Source organism: Bos taurus, chromosome 5 (assembly GCF_002263795.3).
Source record: "Bos taurus isolate L1 Dominette 01449 registration number 42190680 breed Hereford chromosome 5, ARS-UCD2.0, whole genome shotgun sequence".
Taxonomy (NCBI): domain Eukaryota; kingdom Metazoa; phylum Chordata; class Mammalia; order Artiodactyla; family Bovidae; genus Bos; species Bos taurus.
In genome coordinates, this window is record NC_037332.1 from 74,173,283 (window position 1) to 74,194,472 (window position 21,190).

The following is a 21,190-nucleotide window of genomic DNA, read 5'->3' on the forward strand; positions in this document are numbered from 1 at the left end:
AGAGGAAAGTAAGAAAGGATGGATGGATGGATTCTGCTCTAAAATGCTTTCTTCTAGAGGTTTCTAAAAAGCAGTGAAAGATGCCTGTCTGAAACAGTCAAGTATTGTCCTACCTTAAAGGAAGGTATATAGTCTATATTCAAAATGTCAAGAAAGCTGAAGGGCCTAAAAAGGAATAGCAAGATCCCTTCTCTGAAACTGGCAGGGGATACTGAAGCCTCTCACATCAGAATTCCTTTTACACGCTTTCCGAAGAATTGACTCTCATCATGTGTTGCACACAGTCACACAGCCAGTTAACACTTCATTTATTTGCTTCTGTGCAGTACTTGGCACAGTCACTGCTAAAAATCTTTCACTGAATACAGTACACCGACCTCTGCACTGCCATTGGTTGTGGTTTGCAGGAGTCCCCAGTGCCCTGCCAGGTGCTGTAACAACCACTGTAACAGACAGCACTTACACAGTGCTTATCGTGGACCAGATACTCTTCCAAGCGTATTATATTTACTATATTAACTCATCTAATATTCACAAGTTTGTAAGAGTTATTATTATCCCCATTTTACAGATGAAAAACTGAAGCACAGAGGAGATAAGGAACTTGCCCAAAGGACACACAGCTAAGTAGATGCAGAGAAGAGAATTTGAATCAAGGCTGTCTGATAGCAGAATGGCATCTCTTACTCCAGTATTTTAATACAGTGTGATCTCCGCTCTGACAGAGTTGCACCGAGTATCTCTAACCCAGAGCACCAAGCTGTGACATAGCAGTTAAGCCTCTATCAGAGCAATGATCACACTGTATCAACATCATCTGTATACACATCCACTTCCCCTCTGCAGGCTGAAGGCCTAGTCCTCACTGTGCCTAGCACTACCTGACAATAAGCCCGTCAGCTGGGTTTTAGGTTAAGGTGGAGTAATAAAACCTCACCCTATTCCTTGGATTTGCACTTCATATTCTCAGTGCTGATGCTTCTCCTGCTGTGAGCCACCATTTCCTACGACTCATCTCCTCTGAGGCACGATGTGCTTCCTAAACCGCGCTACTTCCCCGAGATGCCAGCCAGACCTCTCAAACTGCCTCTGGGTACCTTCTTGGAGTCCTAGAACACCAGAGACCCACACCACCATTGCTGCTGGGCAGGGCACTGGCAGTCCATCTCCCACCCCCACCCCTAGCAGCCACCAGCCTGCATCAGTGGCTCTTATCAGGAACATGGAGTAATTTGAACCACTTGCCAACCCATCTCTCAACTGCTAATACGGGCGCTTTATGCTCTCAGGTTGCACAAATGACTGGAAACCTTACACCGGGTGTGAAAGAAGAAGCAAATAGGAGAATCAACACAGCATCTGGTGCCCTTCCCTGCTTCCATTCACTGTGTGGGGCCACAGAGACCTCAGGAACCGAAAGACTGTGTGGTGAGATGAACGTAACCACACAGTGGAGGTCAGCATTCTTCTAGGATGCAAGACACATCCCTACCGGCCTCATTCTCCAAAGAGCTGGAAAGAGACCTCCTCTATGATATTTTTGTGGAGACAAAGGTCCACTACAGAAGCCAATTTTGAAAAGCATTGTTTTTAGTTCATATCTTTAAATGCAGACATGTATACAGGTTAACCAAGCTAGAATCAAAGCCTTAATTGAAATCTTTAATTCTGTATCTGAATCAGAATCCACTACTGTCCAGTAAACAAAAGAAAAATATGCCTTGTTTGTTGACCCATATCTGTTTACCTCCCATTAAAAGTCTTAGTCACAGAGTGGTCATATTCCAGGGATGAAGAGCATTGCCTCAATCCTGAGCTTTCCACAAACAGAAGAGTGAAGTGAAACTAACAGCAATTATGGCTGCTGAGACACAAACACCTATTAGGAACCAAATCTTTCTTTCTCACAATTCAGCACCAAAGTTGGTTCGCTGAACAGCCTCCTGACAGCAGTAACATTCAATCAGGATAAACCTGGGCATTCTGGATATGTCTGGTATAGAAGGTGTCATAATGAATAAAATCACATTGCAGTTCAAGTTGAAACGCAATGACTCGAGGCAGATCCAGAGTATCATTACTAACTCAGTGACACATGGAACATCTGACCCGAAAGGGCCCTACAACCACAAAAAGATAGGACCAGGAGCAGCGGACATGGGCAGGCGGAGAGAGGAGGATGCCTACCTTGTGCTTGAGCATCTTTAAATGGCATCGTCCATCAAGGATTTATGGGTATTCACATGAAAGAAGAGAGATGCACATTAGGTCTCTAACCCTGTGATTCCATAAAAACACAGGCTCAGACTTTATGAGATCCTATACTAATCAGAGTCATTCTTACCAGAGACATTTAGATATAGTTATCTCAGTAGACCAGAACAGAATAATCCTAATTCCAGACACCTAAAAAATGGAGGAAAATGTCAATATAAGCTGATATAAAATGATCTCCAAATACTTCAGAGAAAAATATATGAATATTAACACTACCATTTGAGTTTCTAAAATGGAGGGAGGGGCAGATGGAGAAAATATTATGCAAGTACTATCTCTGGACAGATACTGAGATAACTAACCATACTGGTTACTTTCAAGGAGAGAAACTAGGTAGCTGGAAAAGGCAGAGATTTTTTACTCTTCAACCTTTTGCACAGTTTGAATCATCACCCATGTGAATACACTATGTGTTTAAAAAAAATAAATGTAAATGATGGAAAAAACCCTCCATATAAGAAACTCCCAGGGAAATCCCATCCAAACAGTAGAAAATAAAAAATGAAAGATTCTACTTAGTTCCAAAGCTGAAAATCTGAGCATATTGCTTGCTCTCTCATGCTTCCTCTGAGCCTGAAACAACTTGTCCATAGAAATGGGCACAGATTCTACTTCATCTCACTGAAGCAGAGAGCTGATCCAGGAAACTTTGAGATGACCTCAGCTCTCATGATTTCATACTATCCACCATTACCAATCCACTGATTTAGCTATTGTTCACCCATTATTTGATCGGTAATAAAACTAGAGACTGATAACTTTAAGGCAAAAAAATTAAAGCAAAAACCCAAAAATAACACTTTACCAAATTCTTATTATAATATATCCCTGGTACTGATGAAGAAGCCAAGAAAACACAGATTAAGAGACTGTTCCTGCCTTTAAGAAAGTGAAAAAAGTACTGAGATATAAGAAAACAGGGCCTGGTAGGTACACCTACTCAGTGTCAGGCTCTGAACTAAGCACATTACATACATTATCTCTTTTAATTCTTATACCAATTCTATAACATATTTCATAAGCAAAAAAGCTGAGCCTTTTCTTAGGCTGTGTAACCAAGATCACACAGCTATGATGTGGAAAAGCTAGGGCTCCAACTCAGGTCTCTCTGTCTGCAAGTCCATTCTGGTTTTTATAATCATGGAGTGGGAAAAACTTTCCTAAGCATCAAACACACACACACAAACCCAGAAATCATTAATGAAAATATTAATAAGCCCTGTTACAAAAAAAAAAATAACTTCTGATAGAGTAAAGCAAGGTGCAAAAAGAATATATGGAGTATACTAGTGTTTGTGTAAAAAGAAAGAGGGTGGAATAACAAGAAACTAACAAGGGGAAGACGGAAGAGAGGAAGACGCTTCACTGAACATGCTTCTATAAATTTAGAGTCACAACATCTGCTTATGAGAAGCAAAATGAGATAGCTTAAATTTTGTTTAACTCTATTCCAAAGTTATGTGACTTTGTGTGTGTGTTTGTCAGAATGACACCAATTATCATTTCTCAAAGGACAACCAATTAAAAAACGGCTTGGGATAATACGAATTAGACCATTTCCTTGCTTAAAACAGGATGCTGGACCAATCTATTTTTTTTAGATTTCTTCAAACTCTTGGATACTGTAAAACCAAAGAAATATTTACTATTTGCCTAAAATGAACACTGAAGAAAACAACTCATAGTGAAGCTAAAATTCAGTAAGAGTGAATGATCCCCTACACCAACCTCAAGAAAATCATAAAGGTTTCTTGAAACAGGCTTCCAAGGATTAAAATGCAAAGCCTACTGGGGAACACTTAATCCAAACTACTGCTAGAGAGAGCAGTGCCAAGTAGGCATAAAGGAAGACTGCTCGTCCACATGGACACATGGGTATTGGTTAATCACAGCATTTTTATGCAACTGACAAAATTCATGAATGGTCCGTGGTAAGTATCTCTTTGAAAGGCTTCTGCTTTGTGGACACCACATGCCAGTTAGCCAACTGATCTCCAACACTGTAAAACACAATCAGCTCAGAGCCAAAATGCTGCAGCAGAAAGATCTGTTTAGTACCACAACAAGCAGCTAAAGACCTGTAACACAAAGTGCAGGGACAACGTGTCGCTAAAGTACAGCAAGAGGCAGCTGGGGAGGGGAGGAGGCCACCAACAGAAACCGCAACTTCTAAGTCCTGACACAGACCTTTTATTGGTAAATATGACCAGCATCACGTCAAAGTCCAGGATGATACCAAGATTAGCCAAATCAGTTTACTAAAAATCATAGTTTACTAAAAGTCAGACTATGGCTTCAAGTGTAAATGCAACATACAAAATACGCCATACAATCTGGACGTGAGATGGCAAACACAAACAGGAGACGGGACACCTAAGTAACAGCCGTAGAGCACGACTCCCCTCTTCAGACAAGGCCGCCTCTTCCCCTCTCACTGAGGCAGGCAGTCTAAGACCAGCCACACTTTCAAAACAAGCGTTACCAATTCCCCTTCGCTTTGCCAATGTTCCCACTGTGAGAGACTGCCATTGTGGAGACTTCCTGAAGCACCAACAAAGTCCCCAAGGCCATCACGTCAGCCACGGACAGTGTTCCTGGAAGTTCGTATGATGTGCAAGCCCACGAGCTCAGCTTTGTAGGTGCTGGGAGCCACCACAAAAACATCTTCCCATTTTGCCAGTTCTTGCTTTGAAATCGCGATCCTACTACCCCACTCCCTGGAAACCAAGAAATAGCAGGTGAAAGCTGTGAAAGCCACAGATTCAGATGGATCAGGGGACGGGCCAGTCTGACTAGGGGATAAGCAACCTCCTTTGCAGATTCTTTTGCAAAGGATGGGGTTGGGGAGGGCTGGGCAAGAAAGGGAGGTGGGGTAGGGAGCCAAACAATTCTTGTCTTCTACCCCAAATTCTCCAGTGTCTCAGTGGTAAAGAATCTACCTGCCAATGTAGGAGACGTGAGTCTGAGCCCTGGGTTAGGAAGATCCTCTAGAGAAGGAAATGGCAACCCAGTCCAGTATTCTTGCCTGGAGATTCTCATGGACAGAGGAGCCTGGTGGGCTACAGTCCATAGGGCCGCAAAGAGTTGGTCACGACTTAGCGACTAAACAACAACACCCTAAATTATTACCCACTTTCCTCAGAATTTTTATGGAGCACTAAACTGCAGAAGGAAAAAGGGGGGAGGGGAGAGGCAAAGAAAATCTTAAGGCTGTAAATATGACTGTACAAAAATCCCCAAGAGGATGACCTACGAAACGAAGCTCCTGCAACAAGGGCTAACTGTGCAGCCACTTTTCTACTTGCCTCCCTGTCCAAGATAAATAGAGCAGCTCACAGAAGCCCACCAACTTCCAGGAAAATGGAACCGAAGTCCTCTTGACTCCCGACAAGCCACATACCCCTGAAACAAATGCCTAAATGAAATCCATACGGGTCTGCTCTGGAAACCATCCTGGCTGACAGCAGCTAACGCCCCCTCCTCCACACAGCTGCCAACACACGGAGGAAAAAGCTGCTCAAAATAAAGCAATTGGAAGAACTTCCCGTGAGCCTCAGCTTCAAAAGTGTTCCAACTCAAGCAGCGACTGGGGCCCACACACAAACCCCACAGTGCCCCCAGACCATGTCTACAGTTCCCCTAGTCCTACTGGCGTGGCTCCTGCTCCCCACCCCCAACCCCAGAGCTGAGAGAGTCCCTCGGGCACCCCCCTGCCCCCTCCTTACAGTAAATCATGCTTTGCTTGTGGTATTTACAATTAGGATCCGACAAAATCGATGCAGCCCTGAAGAAAAGTAAACAGTGTGCCTCCTCAAAAACCACATGCCTGGAAAAAAATATCCAGTGCTCAGAGCAAAATCTCTTTCCCTTGGCAAAGGAGAAACCAGCAAACCAGCCTCTCTGCGGGGAAAATCCCACATACCAGGATATTATCTGGGGACTTAGGTCCCTAAAAAACCTGAGAATTGTGGCTGAACACACCCATGTGGAAGCCTAAACTTCAAAGGCTCGGTTTCCACCCTTGGGAAAATAGGTTTTTAAGCAGTTACTCAACCATTATCATTTGGCAATTCAAAACTGTCATCTACTTCATAAGTGGTATTTATCATGTGTGCTGTGCCTTAAATCCTCAACTGAAATTTCTAGATGCCACGTATGTGCAGAACACGTCAGAAGGAAGTGATATAACTGGTTGCTCTCGCTCTCATTCCCGTTTTAGAATCTGCTTTATTCACCCAGCATCTGAAAAGCCAGAAGCACTATAAAGTATGCCCATTTCGCCTTTAAAGAGGCCCCAACTAAACTGGCAAGGGGAGTCTCAAGGCTGGAGAACAGGCGAAGATTAACAGGAGCACAAATCAGGGGACACAGGGAAGGAGGTGGGTATGACGAGGGCCAGAGAGAAGATTCCTGCAAAATACTTCTATGAACCTGTCTCCAAAGCTGAGATTTACAAGAACTGTATTAAGTTTCCCTGTTTTCAAACATATCCAATGAACCATCTGAAAGAGTGTACATTCTGTGAGGTGTCTCTGGTATTTTTCTGCATCCATAAAAACAAGCTGTAAGAGCTTATGAAATTCATTGGTTGAGAAGGGAAAGGTGAAGGTCCACAGTTGATCAAATGGGCTTAGTCCCAAGTGGTGGTAATACATCTGAACCACAGCACTCCAGAAGCTCTCAGCAGCACCGCCACTGAACAGCGGGTCAACAGACTGCTCCAATGAACCGGAATAGGTTAGCTCTAATTGCCCTGTCCTCGTGTGGTTCTTCTAGTTCCTCAGTCACAAAGGCACTTTTTATATGTACACACGTGCTCTCAATTAATATCTGAGCACAGGAAACCTAATGTCAGGTTGCCATGCCCACCCAACACTTTCAGCAGTTAAACTCCACCCCCTCTAGAGTCACCTTTAACCCTGATTATCAATGGAAAGATCAGGCACCATTCACAAATCCCACAACACCTAGTCTTTGCTGGAGCTGGAGAGTAGACCAAGGGCCAGACCCCCCAGGGATAATCTGGAAAAACAATTAAAGCCATCTGCTGGCTCCAACCGAGGAGCAGGAAGACAAAGTTCAGTTCAACAAGAAAGACAGTATCTTGATTAGTCAGGCCAGGGCAACGCTAGATCCTATGGATCCCAAAGGCTCCCTTGATCACACAGTCTGGCGAGGCGGGGTGGGAGCAGGGGGCGGTGGTCCGGGTCGGAGCAGACAGCTGAACAAATGTTAATCTAAAAAGTCCTAAAACAGAGCTCTGGACACGACCTTCTGGAAAGCAGTAGGAATGCGGGAGGGATGTAGCATAGACAAAAGGCATCCAGGAGGAATCAGCATCCCAGCTTATTCCTGAAGACAGCCTTACCGATGAGAAGAGAGACGTGAGGTAGGAATTTCGGACAGAAGAACAGAAACAGAAGCACCAAGGTATGAGCGAGCCTGAGAGGCACAGTCTGCTCAGGAAGCTACCAGTCCCTTGCCACAGACTAGAAAGAAGCAAAAAAGGAAGGCACAAATCAGGCCAGAGGATCTGGCAGGCCAAACAAGAGAATGGACCTTATCCATTTGATAAGCTCTCAAATGATTTCAAGCCCTTTTAGATGGATTACGATGTTAATAGCCAGAAAGGTGGGTTTGAAGAGACTGGATGGAGAGCACAAGAGACAAACTCATCCCAGCTCAATTTCCACAAACAAAAATGAGAACAAAATGCCATCTATTAGATGCAATACATTTAACCAACAAACCTTATAAAATCTGGAACACAAATGACATTTTCACTCCTGCATCCCATGTGCCATCAAAACAGCCGGTGCATCTGTCATCCACACTCCCAGGAAAGATCCCATAGATTCCTGAAATGCCCACACGCCCCATGCAGGAGCCCTCTTAGTCCTTAGCAAGGAAGTGAATGTCTCCTCTTCCTCTCACTGGGGGGACCACCACGACCAGGTTCATACACTTCTTCACCCATGTCAAACCGGTTAGATTTCCCAGTTTAGTACACTGCTCATCTGAGGTAGCTCCCAACTCTGTCACTTAATCAATCAGAAGCACATTAACCACTCCATGCTGATGGAGCAATGAGCAGGAACTCGCGGAATACTGTGTAGCAGGTTATAAAGGAGGCAAGAAATAAACATTTACTGCTGGGTTCCATGATGGGAACTTTAAATAATCTCAGTCTGTGATTATAGCAGCTCATGAGAGGATGCAGTAATTCCTCCAGTTCACAGATGTGTAAACAGGAGCTCAGATGCTAAATATCTTACCAAAGGTCATTTCAGTTGGCTGGCAATGGGAAGAACCAGGATTCAAACCCCAATGTGAGAAATTCTAAATAAGGTTTCTTGTACTACACCATACTTCAAGTATGTATGGATAACAAACATAATGATATATCAAGGTTGGTAATAATGATAACAACAACATCTCCCCTTCAAAAATCGAGAGGCAACGCATATAATACAGTCTCAGATGAAGGGATCACTCAGAAAAGACACAACTGAGTGATCACAACTGGAATCTCCAAATGTTCCCAAAATGTCACTCCTGAGCATGAGTGACCAAAAAATGTTCAGACTCAAATAATCAAAGCAACCTGACTATTCTCCAGAGAAATGTGTCAAATCCTCCATCTACTTCCCCTCGTGGTCCCCAGGACAACATGAGGAAACACTCCAGGCTGATGGTGAGCTCTGGCTCCTAAGTGATTTCCCAAACCACTTTACCACCCAAATTACAGAAATATGTCCAGGATTCACAAGGCAGTTCTGATCCGATTTGCCCCAATCCTGGCTCAAGCGGCTTTGCACTACCCTCCTAACTAGATCAGTGCCAGCCAATGGGTTTATTCAAGCCGATCTGTGATGGATTAGATAATGAAACCTTAGCCATGTAAGCTGCCTGCTTGCACTGGGGCTGGAGGGGCAAGGAATAGGAAACTGGATACTCGCAGGGGCCACCTAAACACCACACACACTCGTCATCCCGCCTCCATCTGTCTGCTCATGCTCCCGTTACTGCAGGTTCCTTTCCATCATCTCGAGGGCTCTTCCCTCCTGTCTTTAAGGAAGGGTACATTAGCCCCAGAAAAAAAGATGTGCACTAAGCTTTACAAATATGTATCAAAAAACAATTCAAACAAGTCCACTCACTAAAATGACCAGCTTTATTGGGTCTTCCCTGGTAGCTCAGCTGGTAAAGAATCCACCTGCAATGCAGGAGACCCCGGTTCAATTCCTGGGTCAGAAAGTTCCCCTGGAGAAGGAGTAGGCTACCCACCTCAGTATTCTTGAGCTTCCCTGGTGGCTCAGGTGATAAAGAATCCGCCTGCAATGCGGGAGACCTGGGTTGGGAAGAGCCCCTGGAGGAGGGCATGGCAACCCACTCCAGTATTCTTGCCTGGAGAACCCCATGGACACAGGAGCCTGGCGGGCTGCAGTCCAAGGGGTCGCAGTGAGTCAGACACGACTGAGTGACTAAGCACAGCACACATTGTTTCCACAAATTATTAAAGCCTGATACCACACTGATGGCCTGAGAGATGTCAAACCAGAGATTCACTAGCAACACTCTTGTTTACACCAAGCAGTACACTGAATTTCTTTCTCAGCCCTGTAATCTTGAGGCCTGTCTGCACCAGTCTGCTTTATATCAAAATGAAAGTTAAATCTCTAGTTAGCTTCTGTGGTGTTCACATATCAGTGTGATAGAAAAAAAAAAAAAAAAAGACAGTGACTAGAAAAATGGGAGAGGAAGTTAAGAGACGAATTCAACTTAGGATAACCTCTTGAGTCACCCTGCAGAATAACTCTATTTTGAATTCAGATCTTTCTGCCTCTCAGACATTCCCAGTTATACACTCACAAGCTGCCTTGTGAGTCTGGGGGAAAAAAATAGTCATTTTTACATGACTGTGCTACCTCAGTTTCTCCAACTACAGTATTTACCACTCTGGTGGTAAATTATGGGCTGTATTATGGGCTGAATGTCTCTGTCCCCTCCCCTCACCCCATCCACAAACTAATATGTTGAAGCCCAAGCCCAAAATCTGATGGTAATTGGAGGAGGGGCCATTGGGAGGTGATTAGGTCATAAGGGGAGGATCCCACCACCACCACTGCATCCCCATGATGGGGGAGCCCTTATGAAAAGGAGATTCTCTCTCGCTCTCTCTGTGTCCACTAGCATACATGGAGAAAAGCCCATGTGAACACACAGCAAGAAGGCAGCTGTCTGTAAGCCAGGAAGAGAGCCCTCATCAGACACCAAATCTGCCAGCACCTTCATCTTGGACCCCAGCCCCAAGAACTGTGAGAAACAAATTTCTGGTGTTTAAGCCGCCCAGTCTACAGTCCGCTTGAGCAGACTAAGACACGCAGAAATGAAAAATTCAGTAATTTAACAAGAGATTGTTCACAGAATCCCTTGGAAAGAAAGTATATTGGTAGGTCTACTCAAATGGTAGCACCCATGTTCAGTTTCAGCACCATACACTCCAAGTCCAAAGAGACTTCCACCTAGGAGGACAGAAACCCAGAAACAAGCAAATGGGAAGATAAACTAAGAAATATAGTGTCTACAAAACAATTACAGGCTACTTGCAAACCCCTCCCTGAGACCAGAAAGTCCTCCTACTATTAGAATCAAACACTAACATGAACAACTTCTGAACTCACTTAGCTATACTAGACTTATGATTCTATGGTCAGAAGCAGTCAGTTAGCCATGTAATAACCACATTCCGACATTTCACTACCATAAAGAATGTTGCTGAAAGCTATAAATAATAATTAAGGTGCACCTTGCTTTATAAAGGTGAACTTTCTAAGTTCCTAGAAAGCTGCACAAAAATCTGAATTTTTGCTCATCAAATTGTTTATATTCACTAGAGGAGCTGACCAAAAGAATTCATTCCCTGGTATGTTTCATAAGGCCTGAGTTTTTCACACATATCAAACTTCCTTAAAGTGAAACAAATCTCTAATAACTCACTTAACTTCCTACCAGGTTAGAGTACAGTATTTCCAAATACCCTCTTTAACAACTCACTACATTTCTCAAGCTGTGTTTCAATTTTCAGGTGGAATTTGTCTCTTCCCTCCTACTCGGCAGTTGAGGGTTCTCTAAACTGTTTCTAGGGCTGTGCCGACTCCTCTGCCACCTACATAAAGCTTCTGGATACTGGCCTAGAAAGGAGTGACCCTTCCTCTTCCCCCCCGTCCCAGGGGTCCTTCTTAGCACAAGGATTATAACATAAGCACCACAGACTCTCTCATGTCCCCAGTGCTCCGTTTTAGGAAGTAATGATTTATCCCCAAAAGCTTAGTGGCTATAACTCATCAGGGTTCAGCCTTGGAATCTGCAGCTTAGAGCCGTAGCTCCATTTAGTCTGTGGTCTTGGGAAATTAACCCCAGCAAATGACTTCTGTTTAAAAATGGGTTAACCCTTTGACACTCAAAAGGTTAGGATATTTCCTGAAAGTACTCTCACCCCTAAATTTCATCGCATTTTTTCTATCCCTTAATTATTTTAAAAAGGCAAAATTTCAACTTCAGTTTAACAGGCATTGAGCACTTACTATGTACTCAAAACTGTGAGGTATTATAAAGGATAAACACAAAGAAAATATAGTTCTTGGCTTCTAGAAGCTTACAGTATCACTAAGGAAACAGGAATAAAACAATGAGAAGACAATACAAGATGATGCATAATTAACCACCGATGCAACAGGAGGCAAGAGGTGGGTCTAACTGCTGTGAATTAAGCTGTCAGGAGAGAAGGCTTTCCAAAAGGAGCTATGACCTCCAAGAAATGCCATTTATGCTAAGATATACGAAAAAAAACAAGCTACCAAAGCTATACCAAAAAGCAAGCTACTGTAGAATTTTTAAACGTCTATTTACATGAACCTATAGACATGTCTACACCATTGATATCACTTCCTAAAACTGCTTCGCCCCTGCACATTCTCCTCCAGCTCCACTGGTCTCTTGTTCTCAAACACATCAAGTGTATTTATCTCTCAATGCCTCTGCACCCACAGTTCCTCTGTCTGAACCCCATTCCCTCAAATTCCCTCAGGTCACCCAAAGGTCACCTACACAGAGGCCTTCCCTAACCACCCTCTTCACCACTCTTACCCCTTTCCCTGCTTTATTTTTCTTCTTAACACTTAAAACCACCTAATAATAGTTGATTTCTTTATTGTCTGTCTCTTTCAATTAGAATCTTAGTTCCATGACACAGAAGTCTTTGTTTTGTTTACTACTATATTTCCTAGGCTCTAAAACAGGGCCTGGCACTTAGCAGCTGCTCAATAAACATCAGTTAAATGAATATTAAATATCCTATCATAATTATCAGAATGATGGGAAGGTCCTAGAAATGTAGGTGACCTAGGCTCAAATTTCATCTTTTCATGAACATTACTTTTTCTTTACTCCCGATTAGACCTCAAATTTCAACTTCTCCATAAAGCCTTCCTTGACCATTTCAGCAAGAACAACCATCTTTTGCTTCTGGCTTCAATGGCACAAATCCTCAGCATATTTTGGTTTTAAAGTTTGCAAAGCCTTGTGACAAGGATCTACCTTGTGGTATCCCTACTCTTGTTCCTCTGGAACTTACCAAAAAATTCATATATATACACATAATATACATACATACATATATATGACACATATACATACACATACTTTTTTTTTTCCCCCAACTTTTCACCCATTCTGCCTCCCTACCTAGATTGCAGACACCAAGTTCTTTAAAGTCAAGACTTTGTATCTTTTTAGAGGTAACTTATAAATCATCCTTTACAAACACTGTATTTTACAACTATGGTAATAGAGGCCCCCAAAGAAGGGATTTTCCCAGAACCATGCAGATTGTTGCGGGCAGGGGGCTAAGTCAATGATGACGTGAATACCTGTGTGACATGGGGTACTGGAACTACAACAAAGAGAATGCATCAAGTGAAAAATAAAGATCCACAGATGCACACAGTGAAAAAAGCATTCTCCGTGGGATAGTTCTAAGGTGCCCATCTGTACCCAGAGGACCTAATCCACAGCTTCCTCTCCATACTCCGAAGTCTCTATACACTGCTCCATTTCCAAATACTGCTATCCTCAGCCAATTTGAAGGCAACCAGCAAATAATGGGCTCCAGGAGGAAAGAGGGGGAAGGCAGTAGGAGACTCACTATTAACTGTGATTGACAGAAACAATAAATGGACACAGATATATGCACACACCAAGTGGACACGCTCACCAGCACCCACACCCAATCTTTTCTCATCTTCCAGTGTCAACCCAGCTCACCTGAAGTCTCCCCATATTCCTCTGTATTTTTTCCAAGGCCCGGGGTGTGTACTTCGCACAAGCACCCTGCCTGAGAGAGTTCAAATGGAGAACAAAAGCAGGCAAGTGAAACAAAAGAATTCAAAAATAAACACCAGGAGGGTCACTTTACCCAAGTCAAGACAAGTAATAGAGTGGCCTCTGCAAGGGAGACCAAGAAGCACAGAGCAAACACGCCAGGCTTAAATACAGCTCCGTCTCTAACACAGGAAGTCAGACAGAGCCTTGAAAAGCAGTGAGCGCAGAGCACAGGAAGTCTTTTAGCACTGCAGAGATTTCCAAGAGTGCTGTAATGGAGAGAGCACAGGAATAGGAATTAGAAGATCAGGCTTCTATCTCTAGTTTCACAACCAGCTAACTGGGTGGCCCTAGGCAAGTCACTAGTCTGCTCCAGATTTTTTGATTCCTCATCTACCTAATGAGGTTGAAACATTTTGGGACTCGAATAAAAAAGATGAAAACTATTGACTTTCTCTCACCTGAGAGTACCCGTAAACTATTCTGCAGAAGAATCTTCCAAGTCTCTCCAAGTTAAGAACTCCAGTCAAAGATGGTATCTCTGGTTGCTTCTCTAACATTCTATGATGCTAAGAGAATTGGGCAGATTGCTGATAGGTAAACCCACTATTTCACAGCAAGTATGTTCTGAACAGAGACCAAATCTAAAATTAAATCAATGAAGGCTTCACGCTCTTCCCCCAACTACAAAGTCAACTGACATAGTCACTACATTTGCCAGTGCCTTTCCAAACCAACTAGCTTCTCCTTGAGTACACAATTCAGAATCCAATCTTCTAACAGTCCTATAAATTTTCTTTCATATTCCAGGACAATAAAGATCTAGTCAGTGTCCTAAGATACAACTGGCCAGGTCCTGTGTCTCCAGGCTCACCAGATGCTCCACGAAGTTAATGATCTTGAGCACCACGGTGTAGCCACAACGCTACCCAACTCCTCGTACTTCTCACACTCCTCGTGTAACTGATTTAACCCACAACCTAAGCCACATCCCCTTTGGGCTCTCGAGGAGTTTTCTCGCTTTTCACTCCTCCCTTCTATGCCGATCCCGTTCTCCATCCCCGTTGTGTGTCCAGGGCTGCCAAAACAGTACTCCCTCTTTTGGGGAGGTGTCCCACCACTGTCCACCCCCCCCGCCCCCCCAGTCTTCGATTCGGTCCCCAGCTCTCCGGGCAACGGACCAGGATCTCTCGGCTTCCACTCCCCGCCAAGGAACTAAAGAAGGGTGTAAAGAAATGGAATCCATCTCAAGCACGTTCGATTTCCTCTCAACACCTATTCGTGCTACGTGCCCCTCTCGTCCCCTTAGAGATCAGGACCCTCCAGGGCACACCAGGCTCCTCCTGCACCCTTAGCTTCCACGTCGGGGCTCGCCCCACCTTTCACGCAGGCCCCGACCGGCCCCCTCCCACCTCCAAGCCGGGACCCCGGGCAGCCCTCCGCCCTCCAAGCCCCGCAGCCCCGCGCCGCTCCCGCCGCCCCCCCCCAACCCCGCCACGGTAACGGGGCGCCAGCCCCGCGCGGTCACCTGCATCCCGCCGCCGTCGGCCGCCGCCTCCTCCGTACGCGGCCGCTTGCTCAGGCCGGGCTCGGCTCCGTCTCCTCCCCCTCCGGGCACCGGCAGCTCCAGCTCTGACTCCCGCTTCATCCCCCGGGCAGCGGCGCCGGGCCCAAGCTGAGGCGGCTGCTGCGGCTGGGCACCTTCCGCCATCCGCCCGAGGCCCCCTCGCCTCCGGGAGCCGGGCGACCCGCGACAGGCCACCTCCCCCTGGGCCTCGGCCCCGACTGTCGCGACAGGCGGGCGCGCGCCTGCACCCGCCCCCGCGTGCGTGCGTACGTGCGCGCGCGCGCGCGCGGGCCCGCTGCCCTCCTCGGCGGCGGCGGGCGGTAGCCTCTGGTCTCTCGCTGGCCGCCTCCTCGGCTCGGGGCCGCCGGCGGGTCGCGACGGGCACTCGCTCGCGCCCCCACGCGCACACGCGACCCCCGGCCCGGCCCGCCGCGCGCCCCGCCTCGCCCACTCACGAAGCTGGCCCGCCGGCCCGCGCTCACTCCCTTACACTGGCCCTCGCCACACGCTGGGCAGAGGGAGGAAGGGGGCGGTCCGGGCTCCTGAGGCTTGGGGAGGGGTGTTTATTTGGGGGGAGGAGGGGCTCGAGGCCGGAACGAGCTGACTGGCCGAGATCCTCCGACCCGCCACTGTGGCAGCACCGGGAAGGCGGGGAGAGAGAAAGGAGGAGGGAGGGCCCGGGATCTGGGACTCCAGCCCGCGCCGGAGGCCGGGGCGGCGGGGGAGAGGGGGCGGTGGCGGCCGAGCCCGCGGAGGGGGCGGGGCCAGCGCCCCTCGGCAATCTCCGCCGCCTCTGTTCCCGGAGGCCGAGAGAGGCCGGGTGGAGATCGAGGGAGTTCGGGAAACTCCGGCTCGGGCGAGGGATTGTCCTGGAGGCACCGCGCCTCTGGAGTTCCAGGGCGAAGGGGGCGGAGTCTGCTCCCTGAGGGCGGGGCCACAGCCTAGAACGGGCGGAGCTTGAGTGGCCGGAGGGCGGCGTAGTAACTCCCTCTGGCGGGACTCGCTGTTCGGAGTTGTCCCGCGAATTCGCCCATCTGACCGGGTCGGTTCCAGGCAAGGGAAGAGGTGCTCTGAGGGAGGGAGCTCGTTACTTGGTCCCTCTCCTGCAAAAAAACGGGGCTCTCGAGTTGGAAGGTCCAGGAATGAGGCCACCGCTACAGGGCTCTCCCCAGTCCTGAAAGCCTTTAATCATAATTTTTATCACATTTCTGGTATCTTACTAATACCTGATGTCTGTAAGAGCGTCACGGTTTGCACAATGAATTCGCAGACCCGTTTTGGTACAAGCAGAGTATATATGAGCTCTGTTTCATTCGTGGTGAACCTGAACCTTGGTTAAGTCCCGCAGATAAAAACTGGCAGATCCAGATCTCAGGAAACCAGATCATATTCTCTTTCTCTGGACCTTGCTGCCTAACGCTTTCTTGCTTATCAGCTTCGTACAATTAGAGCTATTTGTGCAATAGCTTCTCTGTCTTACCAGACTGTAAGGACTAAGATAGCATCTAATTTCTTCAGGTTCCATGTTGTGCCCTGTATATTATAGGGACACAGTGATGTTGCATGAACAACATGGATTCTGCTAACTAGCTTAAGCCAGTTGCTTCATCTCTTTGGACCCCTACTCCATTATTTGCAAAATGAGGAGAGAGTTCAGATCAGTGGTTTGAAACCAGGGGCGATTTTGCCCCTTTCCTACTCTCCCCGGACATTTGTCAATATCTGATTATATTTTTGGTTGTTACACCTAGGGTGGGGTGGGGGTGGGAGTGCTGCTGGTGGATAGAGACCAGGAGGATTGTTCAACATCCAACAATGAACAAGACAGTCCCCACAACAGTTATCCAGCCCAAAATGTCTTTAGTGCTAAGGTTGAGAAACCCCAGGTTAGATGATTTCTAAGTCCTTTTCAGATAGGTCTATGACTTGTCCTTTGTACTGGGGTTTAACCCAAGTTAAAAGTTAGTGCTGGAACACTGCAATGATAAAGATTCTTTCTTTGAAGTCAGAAGCCAACCCAGCTTTGAATCCAATCTTTACCACCTACTGCCCATGTGATGCTGAACCAGCGATGACTTAAGAATTTTTAAAATGAAGGGAATTAGAACTGGCAGTCTGGTTGCAAGGGAGGACTGGTGGCCTTATCTTGAAGCTGAGTTTTCATAGCAGGCACATTGTTTTAACTAGGCTGTGTTATAGACCAATACAAATAGTCAAGTTTTAGCTCTGCCACTCACAAGTCATGGTACTTTGTAAAAGCTACTTAGCTTTTCTATGTCTTCATCTGAAAACTTAAGACCTTCCTACAAGGATTATTGTGAGGGTTTAAATGAGTTATCATTATCACACATTAAGAACTTTGAACAGATGGACCTATGAGAAGCACTCAATAAATAGTAAGAATATGTCAGTATCACTACCATTGTATGCATGCTAAGTCGCTTCAGTGGTGTCCAACCCTTTGCAACCCGTCAGACTCCTCTGTCCATGGGAGTCTCCAGGCAAGGATACAGAAGTGGGTTCCCATGCCCTCCTCCAGGGTATTTTCTTGACCCAGGGATCAAATCCATATCACTTATGTTTCCTGCATGGGCAGGCAAGTTCTTTACCACTACCGCCATCACTGCCATTGTTTTTTTAAATGTTGTCTTATTTTTGTCTTGGCTGCATTGCAAGGTATGTGGGTTCTTAGTTCCCGACTGGGGATCAAACCCATGCACCTTCGTGGAAGTATGGAGTCTTAACCATTGGACCACAAGGGAAGTCCCATCATTGGGTTTTTTTAATTCTTAAGGTGACTTTCTGAGGCTGCTAGAGATCAAAGTGGGCAGACCAGGCTCCCCAAATCAGCCTTTAGTACAGTGACTGTTGGGCAAATTGTCTTTTCACCAAGCCTTCAATTCCTTGTTTGTAGGTGACAATAATAGTGACAGTGTTGTTCTAAGGATTAAACGAGACAAAATAAAGCACCTAGCATAGCACCCAACAGATAGTAACTGTTTAATAAGTGGCAAATATTTATCATATAATTCGTTTTGTGATAGTAAGCTACTGGCAGGGACCCATGGGGTTGGAAAGAGGAGTCTAGGCATCTCTTCATACTGCTGGTTGGGCCACTGTGTTGGAAATCCAAGTGCCTGCAAGCTTGTTCTTGAGCTGAGTTAGGCAACTCCACAGCAGATGGAGCTTCATCCTGTCCAACCAAGTGTTCTAAATTTGAAGAAAAACCAGGATGTTTTCTGATGGCCTACGAAACAACAATGGCTTTAAAAAAAAAAAAAAAAAAGCTAGGGACATCAGTGTTTGATTTTCCAAAAAAGTTTACTTTCTAGACTGGTATCTTAAGAATTCTTTTCCCCTCTCAACTCACCTTAACACTGGAATCTAAATGCTGCAAGGTCCTTCCTGGGCTGCTCCATGACCCAGAAAAAAATAAGATTTGGGATCAGGGCTATTTGTGCCTCAAATTATTGTTATTCCAGTAGTGTGCATGTCCCTAAGAAGTAGAGCAATGTGGTATGGTTATGTTTGAATGACCAGGCAGAATAAAGAGAAATTGGACCCTGCTCTGTAAACACACATTAAGCATTTAGGGAGGGAGAGAACAGAAGCCTATAAATAGTGGCCAAATGCACCCATGGCGGCACAAAGACCAGGATCATTACTTTCATATACATCTGCAGCTACCTGTTGGTGAACAGGTGGCTACAAACCATTACATAGAAAGAGGAAAATTTTAAAATATTTTCCTAGGAAGAATTTTGAGCTGCATAAACTACTGAAGTCCTAACATTTATCTATTCAACAAACTATGGGCAGGAGTCTGGGATACCAAAACAAATAAGTAACTCACAGTCCAGGGAAGAAGGGATGAACAAATAAAAAGACAATTGCAATGCATCACGTTAAGGAAGTAATCTCTCATAGTGGTCAAGATCATGGACTCTGGCATCAGACATGGGTTTGAATCTGACATGGCCATCTATCTGATCTTGGACAAAAAAGATCCTTAGCATCTCTAAGACCCAGTTTTTTCGTTTATGTGACAAGCATAGGTAGCAACCCAGTATTCATTCTCCTCTTATTCTTTACTAGCAAAACCTTAATTTTGTTCAGGGCAGAAGGCTGCCTAGCTTAAAAGAAAAAAAAGGGGGGGCTTCCCTGGTGGTCTAGTGGTTAAGAATTCACCTGCTGGTGCAGGAGACACAAGTTCGATCCCGTCTGGAAAGATCCCACATGCGGTGGAGCAACTAAGCCTGTACACCACAGCTACTGAGCCAGAGCTCTAGAGCCCTCAAGCCACAACTAATGAGCCCACGTACTGCAACTACTGAAGCCCAACACCTAGGGTCCGTGCTCCAAAACAAGAGAAACGCCTGCAGTGAGAAGCCCAAGCACTACAATAAAGAGTATTCCCACATTTGTTGCTACTAGAGACAAAGCCCATTGCGAAGCAACAAAGACCCAGTGCAGACCAGAAAAAAAAGAGAGAGAGAGGGAGAGAGAATTCTCAGGCTCCCTGGCAGGTAAGGGTGGCCACCTGACACAGTTCTGGTCAGAGAGATGTAGACAGGGGATAAGTATACCTTCTCAACTAATAAAAACAAGAGGGAAAGGCTCTTTGCCTTTCACCTTTTGCTTTTTGTCATTTATCCTTCCTCCCTCCTGGAACACAGACTGGCAAAATGACAGCTCTGTGGTGTCCACAGTAACAAAAACCAAAAACTACATGCTAAGAATGGTACCATGGTGTTGCCGTAGCAGCCCTAGCCCATTGTTATTTGAGCAAAATAAGTTTCCATTCACTTAAAGCACTATGGACAGGTTTCTGCGTGCAAACTCATCTCCTCACTGATACAATCTGTAAACTGAGGATAATAATAGTATCTCCCCCCGGGGTTTTTTTGAGCATTAAATAATGCATGTAAAGCACTTAGCATGACACCTGGCTCACTGACACACTCAATAAACAGTAACTTAGACCTTTTTACTACTATTATTACTTCTATTATCCTTATTAATATGGTTAGTAAATGTGCCAACAGCTATAGGAGCCTATAGGAAGATCTAACTCCCCCTGCCTGGGGGAAACAACAAGCTTCCCCGATAATGTTGTTTTATCTGGGTCTTTCAAAATGAGGAGTTTCCCACAATGTGGTTTCTGATCAAAAGTGAGCACATTCCTGGGTGCCTGCAAGGGCTTAGGAGATGTTCATTAGTGTTCACTAGGACAAAACTCTGATAAGGGGGTAATAGTGCTGGGCTGGGGGTCAGAGGGCCAGAACTAGATTCAGTGGTCTTCAAACTGAGACTAGGAGAGGTAAGTGGGTACAGGAGCACCCAGCCACAGGGCCATTTTGAGCCCATAGGAGATAACAGATCATAATTCAAATACCTGTTATTATTAACCCTGTACCCTGGTTCCTGACCACCATCAGAGGAGATGGTGGCACAAATCTCTGTATTTATAGGCTCTTTGAGAATACGAGTGCTTTCTTAATCCTCTCCTTGATGTCTGTATATCCCTAGCATACAGCTTGACACAAAACATGTGGCTATTCCAACAACCTTGAAAATATTCAAAACCACAGCCCTACATCTCACATCCCCCTGAAGACCAGATAAAGACCCAGAGCAGAGCAGAGGCTCTTAGAAATGCTGTCTTAACCGTGCACTTTCTAAATAGAGACCTGAAGTCCATCCCCAAACTGTATCATCTCTTTAATCAGCGGGAAAAGAGTAGATATAAATAGAAGAGAACGTTTTCTACTCCAAAACTTTCCTTTCCCAAAAAAGAAAGGTAGAGAATACCCTTGATAATTCATCAGCCGGATGAAGGGGAAACCACTCCTGCCATGTGGCTGGCTGATCCTGGAGCAGATATGGAGCATAATGAGAAACCGAGTTCATCGCAGGAGCAACGTGTGGTGTTTAAGCCTCATTAGGACTATAATAGCAGTCGTC

The 21,190-nt window shown here is 45.5% G+C and overlaps 1 protein-coding gene across 26 annotated transcripts in view; it reads right to left on the reverse strand.

Annotated features, from left to right (window-relative positions):
• Nucleotides 1-15,719, reverse strand: part of RBFOX2 (RNA binding fox-1 homolog 2) — a 293,230-nt gene extending 277,511 nt beyond the window's left edge. For 21 of the 26 annotated variants that reach the window (XM_059886356.1, XM_059886364.1, XM_059886360.1 and 18 more), the window contains exon 1: nt 15,188-15,719. In XM_059886356.1, the coding sequence (XP_059742339.1) occupies nt 15,188-15,370 (183 nt within the window). In that variant the 5' untranslated portion in view covers nt 15,371-15,719. Of the gene's footprint in view, nt 13,576-15,187 lie in introns of those variants that run through there. The other 5 variants (XM_015471162.3, XM_059886362.1, XM_024991700.2 and 2 more) reach the window with 2 other exon arrangements.
• Between the last annotated feature and the right edge of the window lie 5,471 nt (nt 15,720-21,190).